The sequence below is a fragment of the Rhagoletis pomonella genome, unplaced genomic scaffold (assembly GCF_013731165.1).
Source record: "Rhagoletis pomonella isolate Grant_MI unplaced genomic scaffold, Rhpom_1.0 Rhpom_scaffold_03518, whole genome shotgun sequence".
NCBI classification, from domain to species: domain Eukaryota; kingdom Metazoa; phylum Arthropoda; class Insecta; order Diptera; family Tephritidae; genus Rhagoletis; species Rhagoletis pomonella.
In genome coordinates, this window is record NW_023462069.1 from 9,435 (window position 1) to 21,278 (window position 11,844).

Here is an 11,844-nt window from a genome sequence, read left to right on the forward strand (position 1 = left end):
GCAGCCTCAATTGCAAAGCAATGGAGTGCACTAAAATGTTCACTGTTCTCTAATAGATTAGGTGAAAAATGCAATATTTTCGCATTTAGCAAAATTAAAACACGTTTTTCGCTGTAAAGTGAACTGCTTTGGCAGTTTCAACTCGTTCTTCTTTTCGCTCTATTCGTTGTTTACTTGTGGTAAACAAATGTCAACGCCCAGGACGGCGCAATCTTGTATTCTATCATTCTTGGTAGCGAGCTAACAACGCCTGCGTTGCCACCCGCAAACACACTCATCATTACATAGCGTTTGGACTGTCAACAGGTTACAAATTCAAGAATAGAAACGATTCAATACAAGCGTATACTAAGGTTGCTCGCGTTTGTATAGCCACAAATTTAAGATACGCTAATATAAAAAATCCCTTAAATATATATAATCCAACAATTGAGCGACGTGAAGGTTAATTGTTATAAAAGGTAAGTTACTATAAAAATTCATTCAATATACATATACATGTAATCCAACGATTGATAGTGATGCGCCCTGGCTAACAAAAAGCGTTGCTGCGGCTGCATGGCTACAAACATAGGGCACCTTCGTAGTGAATGGTGGCGGGTGCACACACGGCATCGTTGGTAGTCTTCGGCATGTCAACTACACGGATATGCCCATCCTTGCCAGGGTGCAACCTCTCGATGCGGCCCAGGCGCCATTCCGTGGGTGGGAGTGTTTCATCACTAATGACGACGCATTCTTCGACGATGGGTTCCACCTGTGGGTCCCTCCACCTATGTCGCTTATGTAAGTCCTTGAGATAATCCTCCTTCCAGCGTCGGGCAAATTGATGGTGCAAGACCTTGAGTTTCTCCCACCTATTAATGAGAGACAAATTTTCATGATTCGTTTCGGGGAATGATAAGAGAGCGGCTCCTCGAAGGAAGTGGCCGGGTGTGAGTGCCGTGAAATCCGTTGGATCTTGGGAAAGTGGAGAGATCGGCCGCGAATTTAAGACGGCTTCAACTCTTATTAATAGGGTAGTGAACTCTTCAAAGGTAAATTTGTGGGGACCGGCAGTTCGTTTGAAGTGGAGTTTGAAACTCTTGACGGCGGACTCCCACAATCCGCCCATGTGCGGGGCGCCGGGAGGGATGAACTGCCAGTTAATACCCTGAGGAGAATACTTTTGGTCGACATCACTGGATACCTGGTCGAGGAAGGCTGAGAACTCCTTTTCTGTGGCTCTTTTGGCTCCAATAAAGGTTTTGCCATTGTCACTCATCATTTTGGCGGGATAACCACGGCGGCCAACAAAGGCAGCGAGAAACGATTCCTTGGTGAGATCGGAGCACAGCTCAAGGTGTACCGCTTTTGTTGTAAAACATACAAAGACGGCCACGTAACCTTTCACAAGGGTGGGCGATCTTAGCATGGATGCCTTTAATTGAAAAGGCTCAGCAAAATCGACACCGGTGGTCGTGAAGGGTGGAGCAAACGTGCACCGCTCGGGGGGCAAAGCTGCCATGATTTGTGAGCGTGTTTGCTGCTTGTGAAGGGCGCATGTCTTGCATTGGAAAATGCATTTCTTGATGAGGAGCTTGAGCCGGTGGAGGTAGAATTCTGTCCGTATCATCTGCTGCACAAGCCGCACTTCGGCGTGGAGAAGCAATTCATGAAGGAATCGTAGGTACAGAGTTGCAAACCTTGACTTCTCTGGGATGACGTTCATTATAACTTAAGGTAGAGTGAGCGAGGCGGCCGTTAACACGCATAAGACCGGTTTTATCTAGAGAGGGATTAAGGGCTAGCAAGGAGCTTTTTTTATTAATGGGTTTTGAGTCCGCTAGACGAGCCATTTCATGGGAGTAGTGACGGGTTTGGGTTAGGAGGATGAGACGGCGTTTGGCTTCCTGGAGATCGCTATGTGAGAGGGAGGAGGATGCGCCGATCCGGAGTTCAGTAGAGGGCCTTTTTAAGCATCGTATGAATTTGAAGACATATGCCATGACTCGAAGGGCACGTGCGAAAGAGGAGAACCGTTCCAAGATGTCGGGATCTTCCTCAGTGGCGAGTAGTGCATCAACTCTGCGTACTTCCGGTGGCTGGATAGTTCGAACGGTGGGCCTTGGCCATGCTTCGGGAGATTGGGGTAGCCACTCCGGACCAGTCCACCAAAGCGAAGAAGCTGCTAAGTCGAGTGGGGTGCAACCTCTTGTGCCCAGATCTGCGGGGTTGTCACTACTACGCACATGCCGCCAGGTGGCGTTTCCAACAAGGTCCAATATTTCCGCGGTGCGGTTGGAGACGAACGTCTTTCAGGAGTGAGGGGGTTTTTCAAGCCACGCCAGAACAATCTCCGAGTTAGACCACATAGTCAATTTTCTTTTGGAGAGGTCGAGGTGGGATTGAACAACCGCGACTAGTTTTGCCAGGAGAAGGGCTCCACATAGTTCAAGTCGGGGGAGGCTGGCAGTTCGAAGTGGCGCTACTTTGGCCTTGGCAACTAGGAGATGGGAAGATATACTGGTGCCTTGGGTTGTTCGAATATATATGGTGGCGCAGTATGCAGAATCCGTGCAATTCTACCTGTTGATCAGGGGTATAGTTGATCCACCGAGGTATCTTGATGGTTGAGATGATGGGTAAATTTTTTGCGAACTGGGTCCATTTAATGAAGCGTTCCGTCCATCCATAGCTCTTGTAAGAGAATCTTCGCTTGAATCATTATCGGCGCCAGCCATCCTGCGGGGTCAAAAAGTTTCGCGACTGACGAGAGAATTTGTCGTTTGGTTGTAGCGGACGCTGTGGGTATGGGGTCTACGGTATAAGAGAAGGTATCCGTAATGGCGTTCCACTGGATTCCGAGAGTTTTGGTGGTGCTTGCTTTCTCGAACTCCAGAAAATTTGTGTCAAGCAAGTCCTTTTTGTCAATCGCTTTGAGGATGTCAGGATGGTTGGCTGTGATTTTTCTGAGGGGGAAACCCGCCGAGCTAAGGGCTTGGATGACTTGAGAGAGGGACTGTTCGGCTGAAATGGTGTCATGACTGCCGGAGAGAATGTCATCCACGTAAGTTTCTTTGGTCAAAATAGGAACTGCCATAGGGAATCTACTTTCCACATCTTGGGCAAGCTGATGTAAGGTGCGTATTGCGAGATAGGGAGCGCAATTGACCCCAAACGTGACAGTTTTCAATCTGTAATCTTTTATGGGGCTGTTCGTAGAGGATCGAAACACAATTCTTTGGTAGTCTCGGTCGTCCTCGTGAAGGAGCATTTGGCGATACATCTTTTCGACATCGCCGTTGAAGACAAACCGGTACGTCCGCCATTTGAGGATCAGGAGCATCAAATCGGGTTGGAGAGCCGGACCGGTGTAGAGAACATCGTTCAGAGAGTACCCGGACCCTGACTTCTTTGATGCGTTGAAGACGACTCGCACTTTTGTCGTTCTTTTTTCGGGTTTTATTACCGCGTGATGGGGGAGGTAGAACGACATGCATTTTCCGTTGGAGAACTTTTCATAGGAGTTGGTTTCCTCCATATGATTGAGCGTAATATATTCCTCCAAGACACTGTCATACAAAGGCTTTAAGTCCCCTTTTTTTTGAAGGTTTTTTTCCATGCCAATAAATTGTTTGAGGGCTGAGGGGCGAGAGTGGCCTAGGGCGATTTCCTCTGGAAAGCTGGGTTTCAAGGGGAGCCGAACTACATAACGACCGTCAGCAGTGCGGGATGTGGTGGATTTATATAACTCTTCACAGATTTCGTCTTCCGGGGTGGTGATATTGCGCTTTGGTACTTCTTCCAGTTCCCAAAACATTCGCAATTGTACATCAAGCTGCTCATTAGATGTTTCTTCTACTTGAGTAGAGAAGGCAGCTACTTTTGCCTTCTCGAGGTAGATACTGTGCCCTCATGCAGCACGGAGTTGTGCCGTTCTTGGCAATGACTACAAGTCTGAGTGCTTGGACAATCTTTTAATAAATGACTCTGAGATAAACAATTAAAACACATATTATTTTCTCTGACAAACTTTCTACGATCAGGGATAGACAGCTTTCGGAACTTGAAGCAGCTCCATAGCGAGTGAGAGGAATTTTTACACATTGAGCATTTGTGCATAGTTCGCTGTTCTGTCATGTGAGATTGGACTTGCGTCCTTGATTGGTTTTGAAACTGTTGTGATTGAGAGTGTTTAAACGGTGGCCTATTTTGTACGAAACTACTATTCTGGCTATTTGGTTTGGGTTTGGTTGGACGCCATTGGTCCACTCTTTCGACCACTTCATAACGGGTTGTTAAAAACTGGTTCATCTGGGCCCAGTTTGGGAGGTCTTTCCTCGAACTAAGGGATTGTTCCCACAACGTCACTGTATTCTCGGGAAGCTTCGAGGTGACTAGATAAATGAGTATCGGATCCCAACTTTGGGTTGAGACCTGTTGAGTGGCGAGGATTTGGATTTGTACCTGAGATGGTACAATTTCTGGGCTTGTGAGAGTTTGGGGTGGTTTATGTAGACCGCCGTGAACATATCACGGAAGGACGGCCATTGGTCATAACCCCCATAAAATATTTCTGTGTCACAAGGTGGGACTTTTAAGCTGTGATAAATTGGGAGGAGGCGTGGTATTGCTCATTTGTATAAGCATCTGAATTTGGTCCCCGATTTGGGCTTTAGTGTCTTCATAAGCTATGAGACAGAACCTGTATTTATTAAATGCGGACGGCTTAAAATCTTCGGGCAAGTCCTGCTCATCTGTTTCCACGATTTTCTATTTATTTTATGAGAATGTGAATGTTTGGTTGTGCTATTCGATAGTATATATTTATGTATCAAAGGTATTTGTTCACTAGATTTGAATACGAACCGAGAGAAGAATGTTTACTTTATTTTTACGAGAATGCAATTTTTTTTTATTGCACACGACTGTATCCACTTGGTTATTGCATGTATGTACATATATGTATCGCCGTAGGCTTTGTATTTACCTATGGCGATTTTATTTCGCTTTATCGCAAGCGCTAAGAAGCTCACACCGACCACTGTATCGCACGATTCCAAATATTATGTATTATAAATATGAATATGTATATGAGTATATGGGTTGTGTAATATTCAAGTAGAGAAAATTTGTATAAATGTGTAGGGACTAGTAGGGAATCTAGGAATTTGTTCCTATTTACTTGCTTATGTTGCTGTATTGCGGCTAAGATAACTAAATGTGTATGTGTAATTTTTTCTAATTTGGGTTTTCGACTCGAGAAACACTTGCTCTTAAATCAGCGATACTCACATATGTAAGTAGATATATTTACTTGCATGCGAGAAAAATGTTTGGATGTACATAAGTATGTATGTGTGTATATAATACGTATATACAGTGGCTAATTTTGCGTGGGAGATATAACGAGAGAACTGAAGTTCTATTTTGTAAATAACACCAAGGCGACTGTATATGTATGTGACTTTTATATATTATCGGATAATTGCGAACCGTTTAAAATTATTTTTGCGCGGGAAAAGGGTGAGAGGGATTTATATACTTTGTGAAGCAGCGAGAAATTATGAACTTTTCTAGAACTTTAGTTTACCGGAATGAGAATACCGTTTTTTATATAATTAATAGCCGCAAGATCTGTTTTTATTCGCAATTATATACGGTTAATTGGTGCAATTACAGCAACCATATATGCCCGAATGTGTGGGGTTAGAATGTGTGTGGGGTTAGTAAGAAATAGGGAATCTCACTTACTGTTCAAATGTAGTTTTTTTTACTTATCCTCCCTTCCGGGACTGGGTTACTGGCTTGTACAATGGCGACGAAGGACCAAAATGGAAGCTCGTCCGCTTCCTTCCTCGAACGGAGTGGGAGATATGGCACTGGGTAGTTCCTTGGCTTACGGGGTGAGGTTGGCAAAGAGCAGTAGAAGTGGGGCGGCGATCGGCGAACGGATGCAGGCGGCAATGTCGGGTGCCGGCGATGGCTCAGCAGATGATCTGGGGATGGCTTTGAACGCGATGGTCTCGAAGCAGGAACTGCGTTTATAAGTACTGCGCGATCTAAATTATTAAGTCACACTTAATACCGATCGCGGCTGTCAAACAGAACTGCGCAAGCGAAAAGAAGAAAACTACCACACCGGACTTTAATTACAAATGAAATGCGTTTATTAACATCGATCTAATAATTATTTCACAATTCTTGTTCGGATTCGCAACAATAAGCGATTTTACAGCGGGCGTGTACCGATAGCGAATGCAATAAATTCAGTGAAAAAATCAGAATTAAAAATGTCAAAACCATATAGAGATGTGCATGTAAAGTAGCGAGCATGGTAGCGAGCCATGAACCAAAAAGACAAGATCACGCGGGCTGGAGACTAGCCCGTTAGAATCGCATTTAGGAAAAAAGTTGAAAAGTTGAGTTTGTTTACATTTCTTCGTTGTTTACAATTTGGTGGTGGCTTTTTACTGCAATTTTCTTCATTTTCACTTGTGACAACGTGTGTACACATAAGATAAAGAATAATTTAACACAACGGCATGATTTATAGAAGAATTTGCATAATAAAAATGATTTTTCATGCGTTCAACAATTTCGCGGTTTTCTCCGTTCTCTTCGTTGTTTACTTCTTATAACAAAGATGGCGTCGAGATTTCGGCAGCTAGAAAATAACTTTTTTCGTTTTTTTCTTCCCGCGTGATCTTGTGTCTTTCGTTCATGGTAGCGAGCTAACAACGCCTGCGTTGCCACCCGCAAACACACTCATCATTACATAGCGTTTGGACTGTCAACAGGTTACAAATTCAAGAATAGAAACGGTTCAATATATATACTAAGGTTGCTCGCGTTTGTATAGCCACAAATTTAAGATACGCTAATATAAAAAATTCATTAAATATATATAATCCAACAATTGAGCGACGTGAAGGTTAATTGTTATAAAAGGTAAGTTACTATAAAAATTCATTCAATATACATATACATGTAATCCAACGATTGAGTGACGGCGAAGTTAGGTGTTATCAAAGCGGCCGCAGTGCTCGCTTGCACAACAATAAAATTAAATTAAATTATTTAATTAATTAAAAAATTAGTTAATCAATTAAAAAAGGAAAAAAAAATTTAAGTAAAAAACAAAGAAAATAATTCCGCTGCCGAGGATTCGAACCTCGGATCTCTCGAACCCATTGTGACAGTTGGAGCATCGCAAGCAAAATGATATTGGGTAGGTTCAGAACGCGCAGCAGTTGAGCGCAACCGTTGCTAAAAAAATCAGTGATAGTAATGCGTCTTCTGAACGGCTTGATACATTATCTGTTCAATTCAAAACACACAACATGTTGTCTCAAATGATCAGAAAAATATTACGATCATCTAACACGCAACTGCTCAGTTGATCAGAAGTACAAAACAAAGCGTTCAGAAGGTGCAATCGCAACAGTTACTGAGCTGTTGCGCCTTCTGAACGTGCCCATTATAAGACTTTCGTATCAGAATAAACAAGATCTTTCAAACTACCTTGCCTACTGTCTCGTTTTTCATATCTTAGCCAGAATTGACTAAGACTTTATGTTGGCTCATATTGGTTTCACAATTTAATCTCAGTAATGTGTAATATGTGTAATATCCTATTCGCTGGGCAAGAGTTGTTCTTGGAAACCAATTTTTAATAATTTTAATAAATATATATATTATAACCTAGAAAATCGTCTCATGTAAAACCAGCTTAAGAGCGATTTTACAGACAACTTTTCGTTGGAAGCAACAATCGCCTGTTGTAAATGGCCTTTCTTTCAACTAATCGCTTTCAACGAAGTTGGTCGGCAGTCCACTTTTGATTCAACTAACCGACTGCAAAATCGCCTCACCCTGTGAGCGCAAATGAAAATATTTAATTTTATTTTAAAATATTCAACACGTCGTGGAACAATTAAAACAAAACCAAAAAAAAAAACAAGTGTAAATACTAATTTTAAATAACCACCATTGCATGTGCGCTCATACTAATTACCAGGGAACGGATTTTATGGAAATTGCCTTTTTTCTGCTAAAGAGATAGAGTACATTCGATTAAGAATGTCCACGATTTAGCTTTCCCTGATTCCATATATACACATTTGATGTTACCTTTTTTTGCCTTTTTTAAGATATTTGCCTTTTTTTTGCCTCTTTTAACCCTTTCGACCTGGATGGTACATATATGTACCACCAAAGTTTAAACATCCCTAAAACTTGTAATTTACATTTAATCACATTTGGAAATGTAACACGCCGTATGTTAGGAATTTCACCATCTGCCTGCACTCTACACATTCAGTTTTGCATCTCCTGTTATGCCCAGTTTCGTTTTATTTCTGAGGAGAGGGCCTCCCGTTAACGTTTTTGTACAGATTTCCTTGCGTTTGTGAAGATTTCTTAGTTTATTTAAATATATTATGGGAAAAAAAGCTGTTTCTAATTATTGCCTGTAAATACGGTGATAAAATTTTATTATAAACCTCTGTTTTCACAAATTCAAATATATGGTACATATATGCACCAGCAGTCTCCTTTGGTGGTACATATGCGTACCAGTAGTCCGGTGAACATAACTTAATTTTTTATCGATTTCATGCAAGATCAAGCCAACGATATGCCTCTAAATCCGGTAAGATGGTGTGATGCTGCAACAGGGTACACATATCGTTTTAACATTTATTCTGGAAAAGACCTTGAAGAAACCGCAGGAGCACTTGGAGAAAGAGAAGTAAGCAAACTGGTCAGCTAAATCGTAGAAAATGATATTACTTTGTGTTTTGGTCGCTTTTTCACATCAGTTAATTTATTGTACTATATTCCTTATTCAGCTGTTGGTACTACATATAATGGGTAACAGAAAAAAAACGTACCTAAGTTTACGAGTAAGAAAATGCAACGAGGAGAAATAGAATTCAAAAGCACATCTGCAGGCCTTTAATACGTAAAGCGGCAAGACATGAAAGGGGTTTCATAACAAGAAATTGCCACGAACCAGGCATAATAATTATGAAAAAACTTTGAAAACAGGCAAAAAATGCAAGTGCCATGTCCAAACTAAATACTATTTTTCGTCAAATTATGAGAGGTGTTGATTTAGTAAATCAAATGAGTGGCCTGCACGAATATGATCGAAAATCAGAAAAATAGTGGAACAAGGTCTTTTACCGTTTTATAGTGATGGCAGCTGTAAGCGTGTGGGTTATTTACAGTTAGCTAAGGAGGAATAAAATGCCTTTCAAATCATTTTTGGTGACCTTGGCCGAAACTCTGATAGAACAAAGTTCTAAAACTACAGCCTAGCACGTCGTGTCGTGAGTCAGATACATATTTCTATTTAAAGCACCACAGAACAACGTTGCATAAAAGCAAACTCGAACAAAGATAATCTGCCAAGAGTGCAAAGTTCCTTTGTGCAAATTCTGTTTTGCATCATTTCATTATATTTTAGGAATTCCTTAGCAATTTATTGTTAATTCTTTGACTGTTTATTATTACTAAATTTGTGCATTATTCAAATGCAAAATTAATGAATCGTTTTGTTTAGTTCTAAAAAAGATAAAACATTTGTAAGAATGTCCTAGAGGACGGTTGGTACAGATATGTACATCCCGGATGGTACAATGGTTTACCACCACCCTCCGAATCAGCCCCTTAGGCCACGCCCACTTTGACACCGAAGAACATGTATTGTTGGGGCAAATAACATATTGGACCCATAAATTGAAAGCTACCATTGATAGTAGAGTACCGGGTCGAAAGGGTTAAGATATTTGCCTTTTTTTGCCTTTTCTACCTTTAAAAAAGTGATTATAGCATTTACAATTTTTTTTTTAGATTAAAAAATATACACATGCCCATGCGGCTTATAGAAGCGAAGGGACCTCTTGCCAAATTGGTGTTGGAAAAATTCAAAGCCGTTTTCTCAGCTAACGTAGGCTTGGAGACAATAAAGGGGGTGGATAAACTTATAAAGGTTGAGGAAAACGCCCTTATTCCTGATAATATGAACGTTTCAAACGTTCCATATTTAAATTGGGCGCCGCATGTATCAACTTACGTCGAGCACACATTTAGTATATTCAAGGCTTTTCTTCGCGAAAATGCTGCCAGAAAACTTCAAAATGCATCTTGTGGTTCAATGTTACTACAACTATACAGATTAAAGTTTTATGAGTAAGAAACTCGAAAGGATAAAATAGTCAAAGATTCAAAGTACCAATTTTTCATATAATGAAACTAGTTCATAGTTTTTCTCTTTTTACTTGTAATATAAACATTTCTAAAATAAATGTATTTTTTGATTGTTCTTCGTATTTTCTGTCTTTTTTAGTGCCTTGTTTTGCTTTTTTTGCAATACCTAGTGCCTTTTCCTGCCTTTTTCGCTATTTTGTTTTGCCTTTTTTTGACTTTTTTGCAACACCTAGTGCCTTTTCCTGCCTTTTTCGCTATTTTATTTTGCCTTTTCCAGCCTATTTCGTTATTTTATTTTGCCTTTTTTATAGGTTTTTAGGTCCAAAAAATCCGTTCCCTGCTAATTACTATATACAAGATTCAAATTCAATCCCTTATCTCATTAAACTTTACCCGACATGAGATTGAATAATATAAAATACCTATTGCGTCAACACAGAAAATTGGTTACTCACCATGGCTAGACCCTTTTCCACCATCAGACAAATGGAGATGTGCACAAGGGAGTCTGTAAATAAATGTTGTTTACAAATAAAATGTACATACATATGTATATGGGCTATTTTATATAGTATAAATATGTACACTAGTGTAAGAGTGCATGCAAAATATACACTTATTCACGAATATTTGACAATTTTATGAAATTAACTTTATTAAAACTTAACAATTTTTTTTTATTTTATAGTCGTTATTTTAATTTATTCATATTTAACCGCTCATCTTTTTAAGTTTTTTGTTTTTGTTTATTAAAACCCATTTTATTTATTATTCCCCCATAATTTTCTGAAGTGAAATTCTCCCCTATTTCATAAAATTTATGTTTAGTACTTACATAAAATCAACAAAAGTGACGCATGCCCTTCCTGTCCTTCACTCTTACCACTTAAAACGTAATACCAATCCAGGGGATTTATTCTAATGCCATATCTAAGAGAAAAAGTATAAATAATTTAGTTTTTATTATGGAATTTTTATATAAACCATAACTAAAAGGCCGTATAAGCAATTTTGATCATGCGAAATTTTGTCTCAAGACATTGCCATTTCTTTCTGTGTTTGCCAAGAATATTTATAAGCTATGTATTCCTGTTCTTGACAAACTCTTTACTTACTTCAAGAGGTTTTCTAAACACAACCGGAATCCCCCAATGGTTAGTAGCAGGAAACCCCAATTGACAAGACCGGTGAAATTACTAAAACCCGAACTCCATGAAAACAGTGAATCGCGCGGGCGGTGGCAACTGAAAGTAAGGAGAAAGAATAAAAGAAAAATTAGCTTAGGTAAGAACGGATTGATACCCGTAAACACACGAAAGGGGTTGTATATAAAACTTTTTATGGAAAAACTCTAAATAAATGTGAGAAAAACAAAACATTTTCCAAATGTAGGCCGCGCTAGTGAAGTGAAATTTCTCTTGATTCATTTCCAAATCCGTTTCATAATCCTGATTGTGATGTGTTTCGATCTACTTAACTTACCATAACAAAAGATAACAAATCATAACACTATCTTGAGTGAGTTTAAATGGATCAATTCACATATCTAGAAATTAATTTTATTTGAAATTTGATTCCCTGATTTGTGATTTCAGTGAGGTGAGATGAATTGAGGTGGGGTGAGTTAAAGTTAGTTGAGGTGAGGTG

The 11,844-nt window shown here is 39.9% G+C and overlaps 1 protein-coding gene across 1 annotated transcript in view; it reads right to left on the minus strand.

Moving 5' to 3' along the window:
• LOC118754187 (diacylglycerol O-acyltransferase 1-like) overlaps positions 1–11,441 on the minus strand; it is a gene marked incomplete at its 5' end in the record, with an annotated part of 20,580 nt that extends 9,139 nt beyond the window's left edge. The window contains 3 exon segments of the mRNA XM_036489051.1: positions 10,653–10,705; positions 11,033–11,127; positions 11,313–11,441. Coding sequence (XP_036344944.1) covers positions 10,653–10,705; positions 11,033–11,127; positions 11,313–11,441 — 277 coding nt within the window.
• Positions 11,442–11,844: the final 403 nt, after the last annotated feature.